At 41.8% G+C, this 19,000-nt stretch overlaps 2 protein-coding genes across 3 annotated transcripts in view; both read left to right on the plus strand.

The window, feature by feature from the left end:
• The window catches only part of FRMD4A (FERM domain containing 4A), a 720,232-nt gene that overhangs the window by 119,816 nt on the left and 581,416 nt on the right, over nucleotides 1–19,000 (plus strand). The window lies entirely within an intron of this gene.
• On the plus strand, nucleotides 15,482–18,505 carry LOC142301123 (uncharacterized). The gene is made up of 5 exons (XM_075342142.1): nucleotides 15,482–15,968; nucleotides 16,239–16,334; nucleotides 16,569–16,718; nucleotides 16,853–16,992; nucleotides 17,101–18,505. Exons 1-4 carry the CDS (start codon nucleotides 15,482–15,484, stop codon nucleotides 16,960–16,962), a joined length of 843 nt encoding a protein of 280 aa, XP_075198257.1. The 3' UTR covers nucleotides 16,963–16,992; nucleotides 17,101–18,505.

Here is a 19,000-nt window from a genome sequence, read left to right on the forward strand (position 1 = left end):
TTATCTTAGGTGACAAAATCTGGTACCATAATGGTGTGTGTTCATTTTGATCCTTTCTGGTTTATCTTCGCGTCTTTCTACATCTTTAATCTAAGGTTATCTAGTATGTCTGACCTGCTTAAAGATGACTGACATGGCTTTCGAGAGATCTGCTTAATCAGAAATAAAGTAGAAACTACTAGGTTCCTGTTTTGTAATGTAAAAAGATGTACTTGAGAGCAGCGTGTGAGAGCTTGCTTATCTGGGGTCTGTCTTTTGTGCCAAAAATTAAAGCGGAAGCGTAAACTTTTCCTCTTCTTTAATGCTACTGATATGCTAGCTCATATTTATGTTTTCTTTGTCTTATAAAGTGGCATGCAAAATTTCTGTTATTGTGAACAATTAAGTAAGTTGAAGGTGAAATGATCTCTAAAGTATTTTGCGGGATTTTCATCCATTCTTCTTTGGAAAAATCTTCCAGTTCTGTGAGATTCCTGGGTCGTCTTGCATGTACTGCTTTATTGAGTCCTAGCAACAGATTTTCAATGATGTTTGGATCAAGGGACTGTGAGGGCCATTGTAAAACCTTCAGCTTGCGCCTTTTGAGGTAGTCTATTGTGGATTTTTACGTGTATCGAGGATCATTGGAGAAGCCTTCCTAATTTCAATTTCAGCTTTTTTACAGACGGTGTTATGTTTACATCAAGAATTTATTGAAATTTGATTGAATCCATTCTTCCTTCTATCCATGAAATGTTCCCTGTGCCACTGGGTACAACACAACCTCAAGACATGATTAACCCACCCTTATGCTTAATGGTTGGCGATACATTCTTTTCCTGAAATTCTGTGCCTTTTTTTCTCCACATATACGTTTGATCATTGTTGCCACAAAGTTCTGTTTTATCTCATTAGTCCACAGGACTTGTTTCTGTGCCGCCTCCATGCCAGCAGCTGCTGCTGCTCGGATCCGGACCTTCAGGGGTGATGGCTGGAGGGTCTCCGGACCCGGGGGTCTCGCAGACACGCCGAATAAAATGGGGGGATGAAGATGTACGGGCTAGGCCGTAATTGGTTTGTGACGCCACCCACGGTGTGTGGTGAGGTGGGACACCACCGCTGCTGTTATGGGGCACCCGGGGGAGATGTTGTACAGTAAGATGTTAACCCCTCCGTGGGCAGGGATGGTGGCCCTGGGACTCGATGGCTCTGGTGCAGGGAGAATGATGACCACAGGGGGTGTTGGTGTACTCACTTTCAGTAAAACACACAAGTCTCTGGTAAACCAAGGTGGTGGTGACCGGTGCCGTGGCCGGTTGCGTTCTGGATCCCCCACCTGACTTAATGGTCTCTATCTTTTTTCTGCACTGTTTAAGTAGAAAAGACTTCCCTTGAAACGTAGGAGTCCGCTCCCGGCTGGATGTGGCCTAAGGAGCCGTGCCCGCAGACGCTGGCCCATGGGATCTATGGGCCTTGGTGGTGACCTCTTATCCTTAATCAATGGGCTATTGTCTTCTATGAGGGACTTTGGGTGGGACAGGACCTCTAGTCCTGGCCTCAATCAGTTAATTAAACAGTTCCACTTGTTTCTGGCTCCTGGCTTCAGGGTCCGAGTACGCCTTTTGTGCTACGGTTTCCGGGTCGGTTCCCCGTGTCAGTACCGGTGGGCTACAACCCTGGCCCGGTCCACCTCGGTTCCACCAAGCCATCTTCCCATCTCTTGCTGACGGAGACAACCGTCTGCCTCCTAGCCAAGGCACCAGGGATCCTACCCTGGTACCTGTCAGTCAACTTCAGGCCTGACACACAGGCCTGACCTCCATTCCACACTCCTCTGTCCTTGAACACCAAGACTGAACTGTCTTACTTTCCCACCCCCGGGCTGTCTGGAACCCTGGGTGGGCGTGTCCCAACCACCTGGTCACGCCCACTAGTGTTTCTATCTTTCCCTAAGGGGGGTGACTAGGGTTTAATGGTTGGCTGTGTGTTTCCTAGTGAGGGAAGGTGTTATGCAGGGGCCTATTTGTGACTACCTGGTTTTGCCCAGGCGTCACATTTCCAAAATGCATCAGGCTTGTTTAGATGTTCTTTTGCATACTTCTGACCCTGAATTTTATAAAGAGGACACAGGAGAGGGCTTCTTCTTATGACTCTTCCATGAAGGCCATATTTATGCAGGTGTCTCTGAACCGTAGAACAATGTAACAATGTGCAATGACTCCAGAGTCTGCTATATCTTACTTAAGGTCTTTTGTAGTCAAACGGTGGTTCTGATTTGTGTCTCTAGCAAATCCTATGAGCAGCTCCTCAGAAATTTAGCTTGGTCTTCCAGACCTTATCTTGACCTCCACTTTTCCTGGTAATGGCTATTTCTTAATTACATTTTGAATTAAGGAAACTGCAACTTGAAAATGTTTGGTATCTTATAGGCTTCTCCTGCTTTGCAGGCCTTCACCATTTTCATTTTCAGAGTGCTAGGCAGCTGCTTAGAAGAACCCATGGCTGCTGGTTTTTGGCACAAGGTTAGAGGAGGCTGGGTTTTAATAAAGCGGTGAAATTTGCATCACCTTCACATTCTTAACGATGATGGTGAACAAGCTACAAATGTAACAGGCTAATTAAGGTCTGAAACCTTGGTTAAAGTTATCTGAGTACACGAATCCCCAAAGGTGTCCAAATATTTGCATCAGCCCAATTTCTTTTTTGTAATTTTTAAAATGCAAAAGATAAATAAATATATATATATATATATATAATTTATTTATTTTTCTTTTTGCCTAACATACAAAGTAAATATGTCATCTTCAACTTTATGTCTTTTAGATATTTCATCTTGAACTTGCTTAAAGCGCATCAATCACCAGGATTTTCCTATATAACCTAGAGCCAGTGCTATACTGGCACTATCATGATTCTATACATACCCTTAGTTGTCAGCCAAGATGTATAGGTTTGGAAACACAAGCAAGTAAAGTTTGTAAAATGAGCAGTTTTTTGAGTGGCAGCAGCTGCCGATTAGCTGATAGCTGGGGTGGGTATTCATAGTGATTCCCGCCCCCCTGCCTGTCCCTCCTCCCCGTTATTTAGGCTAATTTTATTATAGAATTGTTTTATTAAGTGACTAGAAGTGTGCTGATGTCATACCCATGTGACCGGAAGGGGCGATGCCTCAGCCAGCATAACTGATACTAGGAAGCAACAATATTTTCCTGTTGGCTGAGGCCCTGCCCCTTCTGGTCACATGGGTATGACATCAGCACAGGTCCTTCTAGCCATTTAGTAAAACGATTCTATAATAGAATTAGTATAAATAACAGGTGGGGCTGGACAGGCAGGGGGGCGGGAATCACTATGAATACCGACCCCAGCTATCAGCTGATCGGCAGCTGCTGCCACTCAAAAAGCTGCTCATTTTACAAACTTTACTTGCTTGTGTTTCACAACCTATATATCCTAGCTGACAACTAAACGTATGTATAGAATCAGCATTATAGTGTCAGTATAGCACTGGCTTTAGGTTATATAGGAAAATCCTGGTGATTGGTGTGCTTTAACTGTTCACAATTACAGTAATTTTAACCAGGGATGCCCAAACTTTTGCATGCCACTGTACATTTATTTTTGGAAATATAACCGCACTGCTATCAACACAAATTGTCTAATGTTGCAACCAGTTTTTCATAATTAGCAAAGACTACCGAAAACCTACAATACCATATGTTACAACAGTTTTTCTAGGATGTGGTTAGATTTCTTTCTTGACAGGTTCAGTTTAATGAAATTCATGCCCGTAGCACCATAGTTACAATAGTAAGCCTTATAGCTATGACCTTAATAATCCACGGCAGTATTTCCCAATAAACTAAGATTTGTGGTAGGTCCACTGCAGCGTGAGATAAGGTGAATCAGAGCAGGTAGGATCATGCATAGAGCTGAACCTATACATTCGGAGAGAGCGCAGCTTTCATGCCTCGCGGCTTTCATATTTGAGGCCAGTCAGGTGGTAAGAAAGATGCATGTCTTGTGAGCATGTTCTGCGGAGCAGGTCACCGCACAATAGATATATCAAGGTGAGATGCCATCCTTAATAAAGCCGAGCCTGTATCAGACCAGTAGCAGATGAGTGGACACTGATTGTATTTTCTACAATTGCTCACATTGGCCTAATAATCGTGTGGGTTGGTTCTGCGATCCATGAAAGTACTTTTGCTTGTTGTTGTTTTTATTCAGTGATTTGACCTGGCCTTTTATTTTATATGACCTGACATGAATTTATTCTTGACCTTTGATTAATTTTTTATGTATTCCTGTGTACTCTTGCTTTGTGAGTATGCAGCGTATCACGTCTGTTTTGGACTCTTATGTATCATAAAAAAGAACTATTCATTTGTATGGCAAAACATTATACAGTTCTTACATTTGATTTAAATCAGACTGGACAAAATGCCTTAAATGGGAAATCTGGGTCAGAAGGATCTTGTCAGTATGCAAAAGAGCGAAGAGTTTTGTGCTTTCTCCTATTCCCTCCCACCCCCTCACCCTCTCCACACATTCTCAACTGCTGTATATTTTATATACATTCCCTTGAAAAACCATTTCCTAGCTAGGATCCTTCATAGAGCTTGTTTTTTGCAAATATGTGGTCTGGAATAGAGACCAATCACTAGATCTCTCCTTTCATACTTTCGAAATGCAGCTATCTCTAGTCGTAACTACTATTACAATAAATGGAGAGATACCTTGCCATGTCTCTAGTCATTGGTGGTGGGACATCAACCAGAATGGGGAATAGGGGGACAACCATTCCTTGCAAAGGTAAGGGTCCTAGTGGCAGGACCTTTATCAAATACTTATCAGTGCTGGAAAGAAAAGGTTAACTTGCGCTCCCTGGCAATCAATGAAGAGAGGATGAACATCTGTATGGATGATGTGTTTTATTGTCAACGCTTTTCAAAGTGGCCATACTTCTTCATCAGGACAACCACAGAGACTCTCTTTGGTTTGTCTTGATGAAGTGTGCCCACTTCTAAACGTGATACACCCTTATGCTTAATGGTTGGCAATATGTTTTTTTCCTGAAATTCTGTGCCCTTTTTTCTCCACACATACCTTTGATCATTGTGGCCATAGAGTTCTATTTTACCTCATTGGTCCACAGGACTTGTTTGCAAAATGCAGCAATTTGTTTAGATGTTCTTTTGCATACTTCTGATGCTGAATTTTATGGTGAGGATGTAGAAGAGGTTTTCTTCTGATTATTTCCATGATGGCCATTTTTGTGCAGGTGTCTCTGAACAGTAAAACAATTAACCATATCTCCAGAGTCTGCTAAATCTTCCTGAAGGTCTTTTGCAGTCAAGCAGGGGTTCTGATTTGCCTTTCTAGCAATCCTACTAGCAACTAGCACAGAAACTTACCTTGGTCTTCCAGACCTTATCTTGACCTCCACTGTTCCTGTTAATTGCCATTTCTTAATTACATTTCAAACTGACATTCAAACTACATTTCGAATATTCATATAGGTGATGTGTTTTATTGTCAATGCGCTTCAAGATGGGCATACTTCTTCATCAGGACAACCACAAAGATTCTGTGGTTTGTTCTGATGAAGTGTGCCCACTTCAAAATGTGTTGACAGTAAAACACATTATATATTTGGATACTCATTCTCTCTTCATTGATCACTAGGCAATGCAGAATAACCCTTTCCTTCCATCCCTGATGTTCCTATTATATGTGGGTCTGCTCAGTTGCTTACAACTTGAAAAAGTAATGGAGTGAAAAGAACGTTTGAGTCTTGGGGTCTGTACATGTGTGTTGTTCTGGTATATGGTATGTTTTGATCTGATACATGCAATTGAATAACTGTGCACTACTACTATATTTATTCATTAGTAGCACATGTGTCCTTGCGGTATCGCTCCCATACGGATTAAAATATATATATATATATATAAAAGTGTGTGTGTGTGTGTATATATATATATATATATATATATATATATGTATATATATATATATATATATACAGTTAGGTCCAGAAATATTTGGACAGTGACACAATTTTCGCGAGTTGGGCTCTGCATGCCACCACATTGGATTTGAAATGAAACCTCTACAACAGAATTCACGTGCAGATTGTAACGTTTAATTTGAAGGTTTGAACAAAAATATCTGATAGAAATTGTAGGAATTGTACACATTTCTTTACAAACACTCCACATTTTAGGAGGTCAAAAGTAATTGGACAAATAAACCAAACCCAAACAAAATATTTTTATTTTCAATATTTTGTTGCGAATCCTTTGGAGGCAATCACTGCCTTAAGTCTGGAACCCATGGACATCACCAAACGCTGGGTTTCCTCCTTCTTAATGCTTTGCCAGGCCTTTACAGCCACAGCCTTCAGGTCTTGCTTGTTTGTGGGTCTTTTCGTCTTAAGTCTGGATTTGAGCAAGTGAAATGCATGCTCAATTGGGTTAAGATCTGGTGATTGACTTGGCCATTGGAGAATGTTCCACTTTTTTGCACTCATGAACTCCTGGGTAGCTTTGGCTGTATGCTTGGGGTCATGGTCCATCTGTACTATGAAGCGCCGTCCGATCAACTTTGCGGCATTTGGCTGAATCTGGGCTGAAAGTATATCCCGGTACACTTCAGAATTCATCCGGCTACTCTTGTCTGCTGTTATGTCATCAATAAACACAAGTGACCCAGTGCCATTGAAAGCCATGCATGCCCATGCCATCACGTTGCCTCCACCATGTTTTACAGAGGATGTGGTGTGCCTTGGATCATGTGCCGTTCCCTTTCTTCTCCAAACTTTTTTCTTCCCATCATTCTGGTACAGGTTGATCTTTGTCTCATCTGTCCATAGAATACTTTTCCAGAACTGAGCTGGCTTCATGAGGTGTTTTTCAGCAAATTTAACTCTGGCCTGTCTATTTTTGGAATTGATGAATGGTTTGCATCTAGATGTGAACCCTTTGTATTTACTTTCATGGAGTCTTCTCTTTACTGTTGACTTAGAGACAGATACACCTACTTCACTGAGAGTGTTCTGGACTTCAGTTGATGTTGTGAACGGGTTCTTCCTCACCAAAGAAAGTATGCGGCGATCATCCACCACTGTTGTCATCCGTGAACGCCCAGGCCTTTTTGAGTTCCCAAGCTCACCAGTCAATTCCTTTTTTCTCAGAATGTACCTGACTGTTGATTTTGCTACTCCAAGCATGTCTGCTATCTCTCTGATGGATTGTTTCTTTTTTTTCAGCCTCAGGATGTTCTGCTTCACCTCAATTGAGAGTTCCTTAGACCGCATGTTGTCTGGTCACAGCAACAGCTTCCAAATGCAAAACCACACACCTGTAATCAACCCCAGACCTTTTAACTACTTCATTGATTACAGGTTAACGAGGGAGACACCTTCAGAGTTAATTGCAGCCCTTAGAGTCCCTTGTCCAATTACTTTTGGTCCCTTGAAAAAGAGGAGGCTATGCATTGCAGAGCTATGATTTCTAAACCCTTTCTCCGATTTGGATGTGAAAACTCTCATATTGCAGCTGGGAGTGTGCACTTTCAGCCCATATTATATATATATATAATTGTATTTCTGAACATGTTTTGGTAAAAAGCTAAAATAACAAAACTTGTGTCACTGTCCAAATATTTCTGGACCTAACTGTAGATCTATATATATCTATTCTCAGAATATACATCACTATTACATTCATGGTACACCATATCTGATATGCCGGATGAGAACTTTCTTATTTTGCACACCTCCCCATAGTTTTTAATGTCATTTTTAATAATGTGGCTCAATAAATATTATATATTTTATTCTTCATTTATTCTCTGTGGTTATTCAGATTCAGGTTGTTTCATCATTTATATACACTGAATAATCCACCATTATTAATGATATATTACCTATGCTAATTGCGTATTTTCATACATTCTCTGGTACTCGAAACAATTACTTTTAGTATCATCACCGGAAAATTTCCTTGTGACACAGACCTTGTATGACATTTCAACAACTTTAATTAAAATGTCACCAATACAAATTGATTGGTGCATAATAATTATGACTTTAATGGCATTTTTATTAAATTTAAAAAGTCTTAAGGGTCAAAAAATAATTGACAAATACGGTACAACCAAAATCACAGTGGTTCCAAAGGACACATCTATTAAGAAAGCTAGTCAATGATGTGGCTTTAAAATCAATAGGAACCGTAAGCGGCACCATAACTTTACAGCTTCAGCTAACTGGTTTTCACAGATCTGAGCGTTTCCATCAAAATCCAAGTGACTTACAGTGTAATATATGTGTGTTCCTCTGGGTGCTAAAATCCCTTTCTGGAAACTGAATGTTGAGGAAGATTGATAGTTTTAATTTTTTTTCTCTAAGCTATGTATATTGAATAAGACCTGTTTACATGAAGCAATTATAATTGCCATTCGATTGATTGAAGGAATTTGTAGCAATGATTGTCCAGCGTAAATGCATGCAATTATGTAACATGTAAGTAGGTTTCCCTCCAATTGGGGCCACTGAACCGTCTTATTTGATAGACTGTGCAAATTACTTTGTAATGATTTCAATAGTTGTATTGCTCGAAACATCCATCTTACAGTAGTAACTAGTGATTTTATAAAATGTTAATGTTTAACCCCTTACCACCGAAGTCTGTTTTCACCTTCCTGATGAGGCCAAATTTACAGTTCTGACCAGTGTTACTTTATAAGGTAATAACTCTGAAATGTTTCAATAAATCCCAGTGATTCTGAGATTGTTTTTTTCATGATATATTGTACTTTATGTTACTGGTAAATATATGTCAATTTTTTTTGCATTTATTTGTGAAAATATCTGAAATTTGGTGAAAATTTAGCAAAATTTTCAATTTTCAAACTTTTCAATTTTTATGTGGTTAAACAGAGAGTTACGAGAGGCTGCTGATAAGTCTTTGGCTTTGTGATTTTTTTTTGTTTCTATGGTAACGAATGTAACATCACATGAAAGCCTTATGTGTCTAATATATGTTTTCAAAATTTTGTGTTTGTTGCTTATGGCAACAGTGTTCTACGCACGCCGGAAAACAAAATGGCGAAGTCTAAAGCGATATTCACAGCAACTGAGAGCAGAGTGATAAAATTCTTGTTTCTGCAAGGAGAGTCCACGAAGGATATTCATGGTGATATGTCGCAGACATTGGGGGATCAATTCCCTTCACATTCCACAGTTAAGAACTGGGTTGCCAAATGTAAAACAGGCCACTTCAGCACCAATGATGAGGAACGTTCTGGATGACACAACCTCATACTGGAGAATTGACAAATTTCAACTAAAGCAATAGCAGACATCATGTGGATTGTCCATGAACGTGTTTGTGTCATTATCCTTGAACATTTGGACATGGAGGAAGCCATCTGCAAAGTGGATCCCCAAATGTTTGACAACAGATCAGAGAAGCATGCGATCCCAGTCCATTTGTCTGCATTTCCAGAGCGATACGAACTTCCTGGATCGATTGGTCACTATGGATGAGACCTGGATTTATTTGTATGACCCTGAAAACAAGGAACAGTCAAAAGAGTGGAGGCACAGTGGTCCTCCCCGTCCAAAAAAGTTCAGGGTGCAAAAATCAGCCAGTAAGGTGATGGCGTCTGTGCTCTGGGATAAGGAGGGCGTGCTGCTACTGGACTACCTTTAATAGGGTTCCACCATCAATGAAAGGTATTACAATTAACTTTTGGAAAAATTGAAGGAAGCTCTCAAAGCCAAAAGGTGCGGCAAGCTGTCCAAAGGAATCTTGTTCCTGCAAGACAACGCTTCCGCTCACAATGCACAAGCGAACACGGCAAAACTCGCAGAGCTGGGCTTCCAGCTGGTTGACCACCCACCTAAATCACAAGATCTACCTCCCTCCAACATCATCTGTTTCCAAACCTGAAAAAACACCTCAAGAGTACCAAATTTCACACCATTTCTGATGCAATGGCTGCTACAGATGCCTAGTTTGAGGCGCAACCAAAATCCTTCTGTTTGCTAGGCTTACAGAACTTGGAATACCGATATAAGAAGTGTGTGGAGAGTATGTGGAATAAATGTAAAGTTTCATCATCCTATCTTGTTTCTTTCTGGGTAAAGCCATAGACTTATCAGCAGCCCCTTCTATGTCACACAAAATAGTTAATAAACAACATTTGCCACATGTTTACTTTATAGCAGCATAATTTTGTAAACAAATATATATATATATATATAATATATATATATTTGTATGTGTATATATAATTTTTTTGTTATGAAGTAAGGACAGTTAAAATTTTATCAATAGCAAGTGTCACAGGGTTTGACGGGATCTCTAAGGACACAGGAGCCTAAACTGGCCCACAGGCTATAGGAACCCTAGCTGACCCTGATCTCTGAAGGTGATGTTTTGGCCGGCCTTCCTTGCCCTAGCTCCTGAACAATCCTCGTCTAGTGGCCCCCCTTCCCCCACCCAGGAGAGGGCCAGGAGGACAGGATTCGTAAATCCCAAACAAAAAACAAATGGGTAAAAAACAAAACTCACAGCAATCACACACAGAGGTATAGACAATATGTTATCAGGAAGAAGGGAGGAAACAATGAGACAACAAGAGTATTTCCACAACACAACAAACACCACACAGAAGTTCACCAGCAACAGGATAACAAAGCATAAGGACCGGGATTGCATAAAGCTATCATCAGCATAGGAGAACAGGCTCCACAATCTTAAAAAGGCCTGAGATGGAAGGTGAGTATAATTATGTATGTTTTTGTGTGCAGTATAACGTATTGAGGTCCCACTCATGCGCACTACAATACTTTGATCTGCCCTGCTCAGGGCAGGTCAAAGTGCGCCTGCGGAGGACCTCAATGCCGGCCTGGGTGCATGATGTAGGACGCGTCATGAACCCAGGGTTCAGAAGAAGGAGGACAAAGATAGCCAAAAGAGGAGGCGCCACACACAGAAAACGAAGACAACCATCTGACCCATCTGCACCGCACCAACCGTTTAGGTAAGTATAATAAAGTTATTTTAACGTTCTACACAGCAGCCTGAGCTCTTTTATACAGCTTGTTAGAATGCTGTATATAAGATCCCACTGGTGGTGGCCACAGCTTATAGGCCCCAAATCTGGTGACAGGTTCCCTTTAAGCATGTCAAATGCATGCTTAATGGGGTAGAGATTTGGTGATTGACTCAGCCATTGCAGAACATTTCACTTCTTTTCCTTAAAAAACTCCAGGGTTACTCAGAATTCATCTGACTGCTTTTGTCTTCACTCACATCATCAGTAAACGCTACTGACCCAGTGTCATTGGAAGCCATGCATGCCCGTGCTATCACACTGCCTCCACCATGTTTTACAGAGGATGTGGTGTGCTTTGGATCATGAGCCATTTCAAGTCTTCTCCATACAATCATGTTCCCATCATTCTGGTGCAGGTTGATCTTAGTTTCATTTGTCCAAAGAATGCTTTTCCAGAACTGGGCTGGCTTCTTTAGATTTTTTTTCCAAAGTCTAATCTGGGTTTTGTATTTTTAACCCCTTAACGACCGCGGGCAGTAAAATTACGTCCTAGCGGTCATAACGTTACTGCCCGCGGTCAGCCGGCAGCAGCATGCCGCGATCGGCACACATCTCAGCTGATTTTCACAGCTGAGATGTGTGCCTGCTAGGCACGAGCAGAATCGTTATCTGCTCGTGCCATTTAACCCCTGTAATGGCGCTGTCAATATGTGACAGCGCCATTATAAACGCGATCGCAATAAAGTTTTACTTACCACGCGATACCGGAAGTCACGTGACATGATCACGTGACTTCCAGTGGTTGTCATGGTAACACAGGGTCATGTGATGACTCCTGTGCTAGACATGAACCACTTTCACTTTCGCTTTGTACGGAGGCCAGGGAAGCAGGAAGTGCACGTATCTGCTGTTTACCGCTGTGTAGCTGTGATCAGCAGATAGTGCAGAGCAATCGGATTGCAGATCACTATAGCCCCCTAGGGGGACTAGTAAAATAAAAAAAAAAAGTAAAAAAAAAGTTTTAAAATATTAAAAAAAACCTAAAACTTCAAATCACCCCCCTTTCACACCATTGAAAATTAAAGGGTTAAAAAAATAAAAAATATACACACATTTGGTATTGCCGCGTTGAGAAACGCCCGATCTATCAAAATATAAAATCAATTAATCTGATCAGTAAACGGCGTAGCGGCAAAAAAATTCCAAACGCCAAAATGACGTTTTTTTGTTGCCACAACTTTTGCACAAAATGCAATAACAGGCGATCAAAGCATCTGCGCAAAAATGGTACCGTTAAAAACGTCAGCTCGAGTCACAAAAAATAAGCAGTCACTGAGCCATAGATCCCGAAAAATGAGAACGCTACGGGTCACGGAATATGGCGTAAAACGTGCGCCACTTTTGTCAGACAAACTTCCGAATTTTTTTTAACCCCTTATATAAAAGTAAACCTATACATGTTTGGTGTCTACGAACGCGCACTGACCTGTGGCATCACACCCACACATCAGTTTTCCCATACAGTGAACACAGTGAATAAAATATCTCAAAAACAATAGTGTTGTCGCACTTTTTTTGCAATTTTTCTGCATTTGGAATTTTTTTTGCCATTTTCCAGTACACTATATGGTAAAACCTATGATTTCATTTAAAAGTACAGCTCGTTCCGCAAAAAATGAGCCCTCACATGACCATATTGACTGAAAAATAAAAAAGTTACGTCTCTCAGAAAAAGAATGGCGAAAAAAAAAAACGGAAAGCGAAACATCGGCCGGTCGTGAAAGGGTTAAAGCTGATTAATGATTTGCATCTTGTGGTGAACTCTCTGTATTTGCTCTCATGTCTTCTCTTTGTTGTAGACTTTGATACTGAAACACCTACTTCCTGGAGAGAGTTCTTCACTTGGGTGGATGTTTTGAAGGGGCATTTCTTTACTATTGTAAGGATTCTCATCATCACTTTTGTCTTCCATGAACATTTAGGCCTTTTTGAGTTCCCAAGTCCACCAGTGCACTCCTAACATTTCTGATATCTGTCTGATGGAGTTCTTTCTTTTCAGGCTAATGATGGTCTGTTTTTCTTTTGTGACACCCTGGCCTATCAGGTCATCACAGGGTATTGTGCAATCTGCCCTTATGTGCAATATCCACCTCCTCCTTAGTTACGGGTCCCTAACCAAATGGTGTTGCCAAAGACCAGCTAATCAAAATCCTAGGAACACTCTGCACCACACCCACCAGACACACTAGTGGACGGCCTGAGTGGAATAGGGTCGCCCACTTGGGGGGTTGGTTAAGGGGAGGTTAGGAGTGTCAGGAGGAGTTCAGTTGAAGTTGAAGATGAAAGTGAGAGGAGGTCAAGAGCTGGGCTCCGTGAAGTACTAGATAGCAGACGTTGGTCTGGGCCTGGTAAGAGCTGGACCCGCGGTCGCAGGGGATCATGACAAGGGGCACGGCATTGTCAAGGAGGACAGCCGGCGGCCTTGTACCATCACCGGGCTGAGACCGGGGCACGACAGGGTACGAGGACCCTAGGTCAGGGAGTAGCTTCAGGCAACCTGACAATTTACCCGACGAGAACGGAGCCTTCAAGATCCGCTCTCCACCCACTTCAAAATCGGGGTCATGTTCAGGGTCTTATCTGTGGTATCCTTAGTGATACCAGACTCTGAATGACGCTGATAACTGCCTCTGTACTCCATAGGAGTTGAGGGGCGGGGCTTGACGTCACTCCGGTCACATGACCGGATCACATGGTGCTGCATTCCACTGTGGAACGCACGCCGACAGCCTGGTTCCTGTTTACAGGGAGATTACAGAGGATTCTGCCCTCCTCACCTGCTTGGTGAGTGGTTTATTCAACCCACCGGTTAGTAATTATTAATGGTCCTTTTGTATATATATATTTAGGCTCTGGTCACTCCTCAACTTACCCCTGATGAAGCCACATATGGTGGCGTAACGCGTGGGGCAGGCGCACCCACACCACCTCCCTCACTATTTACTTACCTGGTATTGTATTAGCTCTCTTTGATCTGTACCATATTTATGTGAATCCTACAATTGGTGACTATGTACTGCTGTATACTGTCCTTTGGTACTGCTATTGTGAGCTTGTATGCTTTATATTAATTCATGAGGTTTTGGTTGGTGATGTGCCAATTTGCTCATGGGTAGATCATTCTCTTGATCTTTCCCATTTTTAAATGGTCTTAACAATATTTCTCTGTGTTATTAATAAACTTTTTCACACTTTTTGCATGCAACAAGGGACTCCTCTGGCTTGATTCCATTATCCTGGATTTTCCAGTATATGTTTGGTGTAGTTGTGCTCACTCTTTCCCATGTTTTGTGTTCCAGATTCTATTTATGGGTTGAAGCACACTTCCATTACCTATATATATTTAATGGTGGTGCCGTCCCTATTTTGTTCTATGATCCTTGTTCTATGGTTTTTCACCATCAGGGACTTGTGCACACTATCATAGTTTGATTTAACTGTCTGATTTGGATTACATGAGCCCTACTATGGCTTATGACTTGGAAGCAAGAGAGGTGTTTTGGAACAATCAGGTGGCAGCGGTGTTTGATTGTCAGGTTCCTGACACAGCAGACGGTGATTTTAAGGCTATATGTGATGAACTTTTGAATTTACATAAAAGATATATCCGTGTATGGTGGAACATCAAGAGCCTGGAACAGTATCTAAAATTGAAGATTATTCCCCGTGGACTGAGGGTTCAGATATTTCCCTCCTGGGAGGTGGATGAACACTTCAGAGGTCTTTGGGAAGGGGGTCTCATTCAGTGCTCTGGCATATTGCTTGAACTGTTGATAGGACATGATCGTAATTTGCTGGTACAGATCAAAGAAAGTATTAAGGCAACTGAGCTTAAAATTAATATCTTTGATAATAATACATTGGTACAACCATTTTTAGTCAAATTGAAGGAAAACATTGATAAGTATGAAAAGGACATTATTGCCGGCAAAAAGAGAAAATTTGCTCGCGACAAGAAAGACTTTGAGGATAACCATGCCTATAGGTGGAGCCATCAAGGAAATAGAAGATCTCGGTTCGCTGTGTCTAAACAGAGCCACTCAATTAATCCGGGCGAAGGCTCGTCTACTGATTTTTTATCTACAGACACAAGCGAAGCAGAAGGAGGGGGAGAAGAGGTGGCCGGAAGAGGAACCAACAACAAAAGAATACCACGGAATCGGACACCGAATGTATACATGCAGACTCGCTACAGGAACAAGAATCGGAGATAGTTGGTGAGAATACACTCCAAATAATCAACCTGTCTGATCATGTTTTATCCCCTGCAGAGGAGACTGTCCTGAAACGTGGTTTGTCCTTCTCACCAATACAGAAATTAGACAAATTTACCCTGATTAAGGATATTTATCTTTTCTGCAGAAGCCTCATGTTCAAATACTACCACCTCTACCCTTCGTCCTTACAATCTTTACCTGAAATGGAACAAAGAGCTTTTGAGGACCTGATTGATCTGTTACAGGAGATTGAGGATCCCTCAGGTAGGAAGTCGTTCACCATATACAGACCATCTCAAAAAACACCGGCTTTTGGGACTTGCCCAACTATTAACGTCTTTTTTAACACCATGGTACAGGATATACTTACACTTAAGATCAGGGGTGCTGCCCATGATAACCTTACCCAGGATGAGAGAGATGCTATTGTCACACTTAAGAACAACACAGCTTTTGTCATCAAAGAAGCTGACAAAGGCGGCAACATAGTCCTTTGGCCTACGGATCTTTACGTGGAGGAAGCCAAAAGACAGCTTCTTAACACATCTCTTTACACGGTATTACCCTCCGACCCCACCTCGGTGTTCCAGAAGAAATTGGATGCCTTGCTTGCTGACGCATTGTCGCGGAATGTTATAGGTAAGAGGGAGCGAGACTTTGTATATAATACTCATCCTGTAACGCCAACGTTTTATCTACTTCCGAAGGTGCACAAATGTATTCAAAATCCACCCGGAAGGCCAATTGTGGCAGGGATCGGTGGTCTAAGTGAACATGCCTGTGTCTACATAGACTTCTACTTACAACCTCTTGTGGCCAATTTAAAGTCCTATGTACGGGATACTATGCACTTGCTGGAAATTTTGGATAGTCTTGAATTACCTCCACAGACCTTACTTGTTTCCCTAGACGTCGAGGCCCTCTACACGAGCATAGGACATAAAGAAGGGTTACATGCCGTTTCCACCTTTCTCAAGGATGACCAGGATAATATCTCAGCTCACGGTACGTTTGTTTTGGATTTACTGGCCTTTATCCTCCGACACAATTACTTTGTCTTCGACCGGACCACCTACAGGCAGAAGTCTGGGACCGCGATGGGGGCGCGCTGTGCGCCTTCTTTCGCTAACCTGTTTTTGGGTTGGTGGGAGGAGACGTGCGTGTATCCCTCGTCGTGGTGTCGTGACTGTGTCTGTGGGTGGTTTCGATATATCGATGACATTTTGTTTTTGTGGACAGGACCTAGAGACCTTTGCCTGGAATTCATCTCGAATTTGAATAGTAATCAACTGAACATCAAGCTCACTTCGAAAATTACATCGGACAACATGGATTTTTTGGACCTGACATTGGCAATAAAAGGGAAAAAGATTGAAACTAATCTTTACCGTAAGTGCACATCCACTAATAGTCTTTTGCATTATAAGAGCTCACATCCTAAACATCTTAAAGTTGGTATACCGGTGGGCCAATTTTTTCGTTTAAGAAGAAATTGCAGTGCACAATCTGATTTTCTTGTACAGGCACAGGATCTGTCCAAACGATTCAGAACGAGAGGTTATCCACGGAAGATCATTCATCGAGCATACCAGAAAGCCATCAACACGGACCGCCATACTTTGCTGAAACCTAAGGACCATAAGCCCAAAAATGACTCTCCACGGTTGGTAACCACTTTTAATTGTCAGTGGTCAGATATATATCAGACCCTGAATAAAAATTGGAACATCTTGTTGTCTGATTCCAACCTAAAAAAGTTTATCTCTTCCAGACCACTCCTTACAGCAAGGAGATCAGCAAATCTGAGGGACCACCTTTGTAGGAGCCACTTCACACGACCTACCACCCGTATTGGGAGAGGAACCATTTTGAAGGGATCTTTCCCATGTGGACAGTGCTCTATTTGCCAATTCATGTCTCCTGTATCCAATTTTAGTAACCATCGCACCCAGAGGTCGTACCTATTACGACATTATGTGAACTGTAGGTCCCAGAACGTTGTTTACGCTCTCACCTGCCCTTGCCAACTCATTTACGTCGGACAGACTTCGCAGGAGCTGCGACATCGTATTCAAAAACACTTCTCGGACATTGCGTTGGCTTCTAAACATCTTAAACAGGGACGAACGATCTCTACAGTGGCACAGCACTATCTTAGACACCATGGGAGCAGAATTGGAAATACAACCGTGGTTGGCTTGGATAAAGTTTTGAGCAATATACGAGGTGGTAATCCCACTCCGGCACTCCTGAGAACTGAATCCTGGTGGATTTTCCAGCTTGATACAGTTATGCCCAATGGCATTAATGAGAATCTTTTATTTACTGGGTACTATAAAAAATAGACACTTTTATCCTGCATTTTGATTGGGCTCCCCTTACCTTCTCCTCTTTGTTCCACTATAAACATGAGAATTCCATATAAACTTTCTCTAGGATGCTTTACTGTGTCTGCAATTAACCCATTCTCTGCTCCATTTGTATACCTGTTTGTTTGCTTATTCCTGTTGCTTTGCACCTGTGCATTATATTGTATCTAAATGTGTATTGTCCTTGCAGAGAAAATATTAAGTCGTTCTTTTGTTTCAGCACACACTGGGGTGACCAGTTTCCTGTTTTACACTAAAAGGATTACATTACTATGGAACCAATAGATGTGCACATCTGCTGTTCAGGGTCTTATCTGTGGTATCCTTAGTGATACCAGACTCTGAATGACGCTGATAACTGCCTCTGTACTCCATAGGAGTTGAGGGGCGGGGCTTGACGTCACTCCGGTCACATGACCGGATCACATGGTGCTGCATTCCACTGTGGAACGCACGCCGACAGCCTGGTTCCTGTTTACAGGGAGATTACAGAGGATTCTGCCCTCCTCACCTGCTTGGTGAGTGGTTTATTCAACCCACCGGTTAGTAATTATTAATGGTCCTTTTGTATATATATATTTAGGCTCTGGTCACTCCTCAACTTACCCCTGATGAAGCCACATATGGTGGCGTAACGCGTGGGGCAGGCGCACCCACACCACCTCCCTCACTATTTACTTACCTGGTATTGTATTAGCTCTCTTTGATCTGTACCATATTTATGTGAATCCTACAATTGGTGACTATGTACTGCTGTATACTGTCCTTTGGTACTGCTATTGTGAGCTTGTATGCTTTATATTAATTCATGAGGTTTTGGTTGGTGATGTGCCAATTTGCTCATGGGTAGATCATTCTCTTGATCTTTCCCATTTTTAAATGGTCTTAACAATATTTCTCTGTGTTATTAATAAACTTTTTCACACTTTTTGCATGCAACAAGGGACTCCTCTGGCTTGATTCCATTATCCTGGATTTTCCAGTATATGTTTGGTGTAGTTGTGCTCACTCTTTCCCATGTTTTGTGTTCCAGATTAATGATTTGCATCTTGTGGTGAACTCTCTGTATTTGCTCTCATGTCTTCTCTTTGTTGTAGACTTTGATACTGAAACACCTACTTCCTGGAGAGAGTTCTTCACTTGGGTGGATGTTTTGAAGGGGCATTTCTTTACTATTGTAAGGATTCTCATCATCACTTTTGTCTTCCATGAACATTTAGGCCTTTTTGAGTTCCCAAGTCCACCAGTGCACTCCTAACATTTCTGATATCTGTCTGATGGAGTTCTTTCTTTTCAGGCTAA

This window comes from Anomaloglossus baeobatrachus, chromosome 4, assembly GCF_048569485.1.
Source record: "Anomaloglossus baeobatrachus isolate aAnoBae1 chromosome 4, aAnoBae1.hap1, whole genome shotgun sequence".
Lineage (NCBI taxonomy): Eukaryota > Metazoa > Chordata > Amphibia > Anura > Aromobatidae > Anomaloglossus > Anomaloglossus baeobatrachus.

What these genes read in the sequence shown, in the direction of transcription:
- LOC142301123 (XM_075342142.1), top strand. Translation starts at nt 15,482, where the DNA reads ATGTTCAAATACTACCACCTCTACCCTTCGTCCTTACAATCTTTACCT. An exon ending in ATTGTCGCGGAATGTTATAG is followed by an intron (nt 15,969 to 16,238) that starts GTAAGAGGGAGC and finishes TTGTTTCCCTAG; the next exon opens with ACGTCGAGGCCCTCTACACG. An exon ending in GGATAATATCTCAGCTCACG is followed by an intron (nt 16,335 to 16,568) that starts GTACGTTTGTTT and finishes TTTTGTGGACAG; the next exon opens with GACCTAGAGACCTTTGCCTG.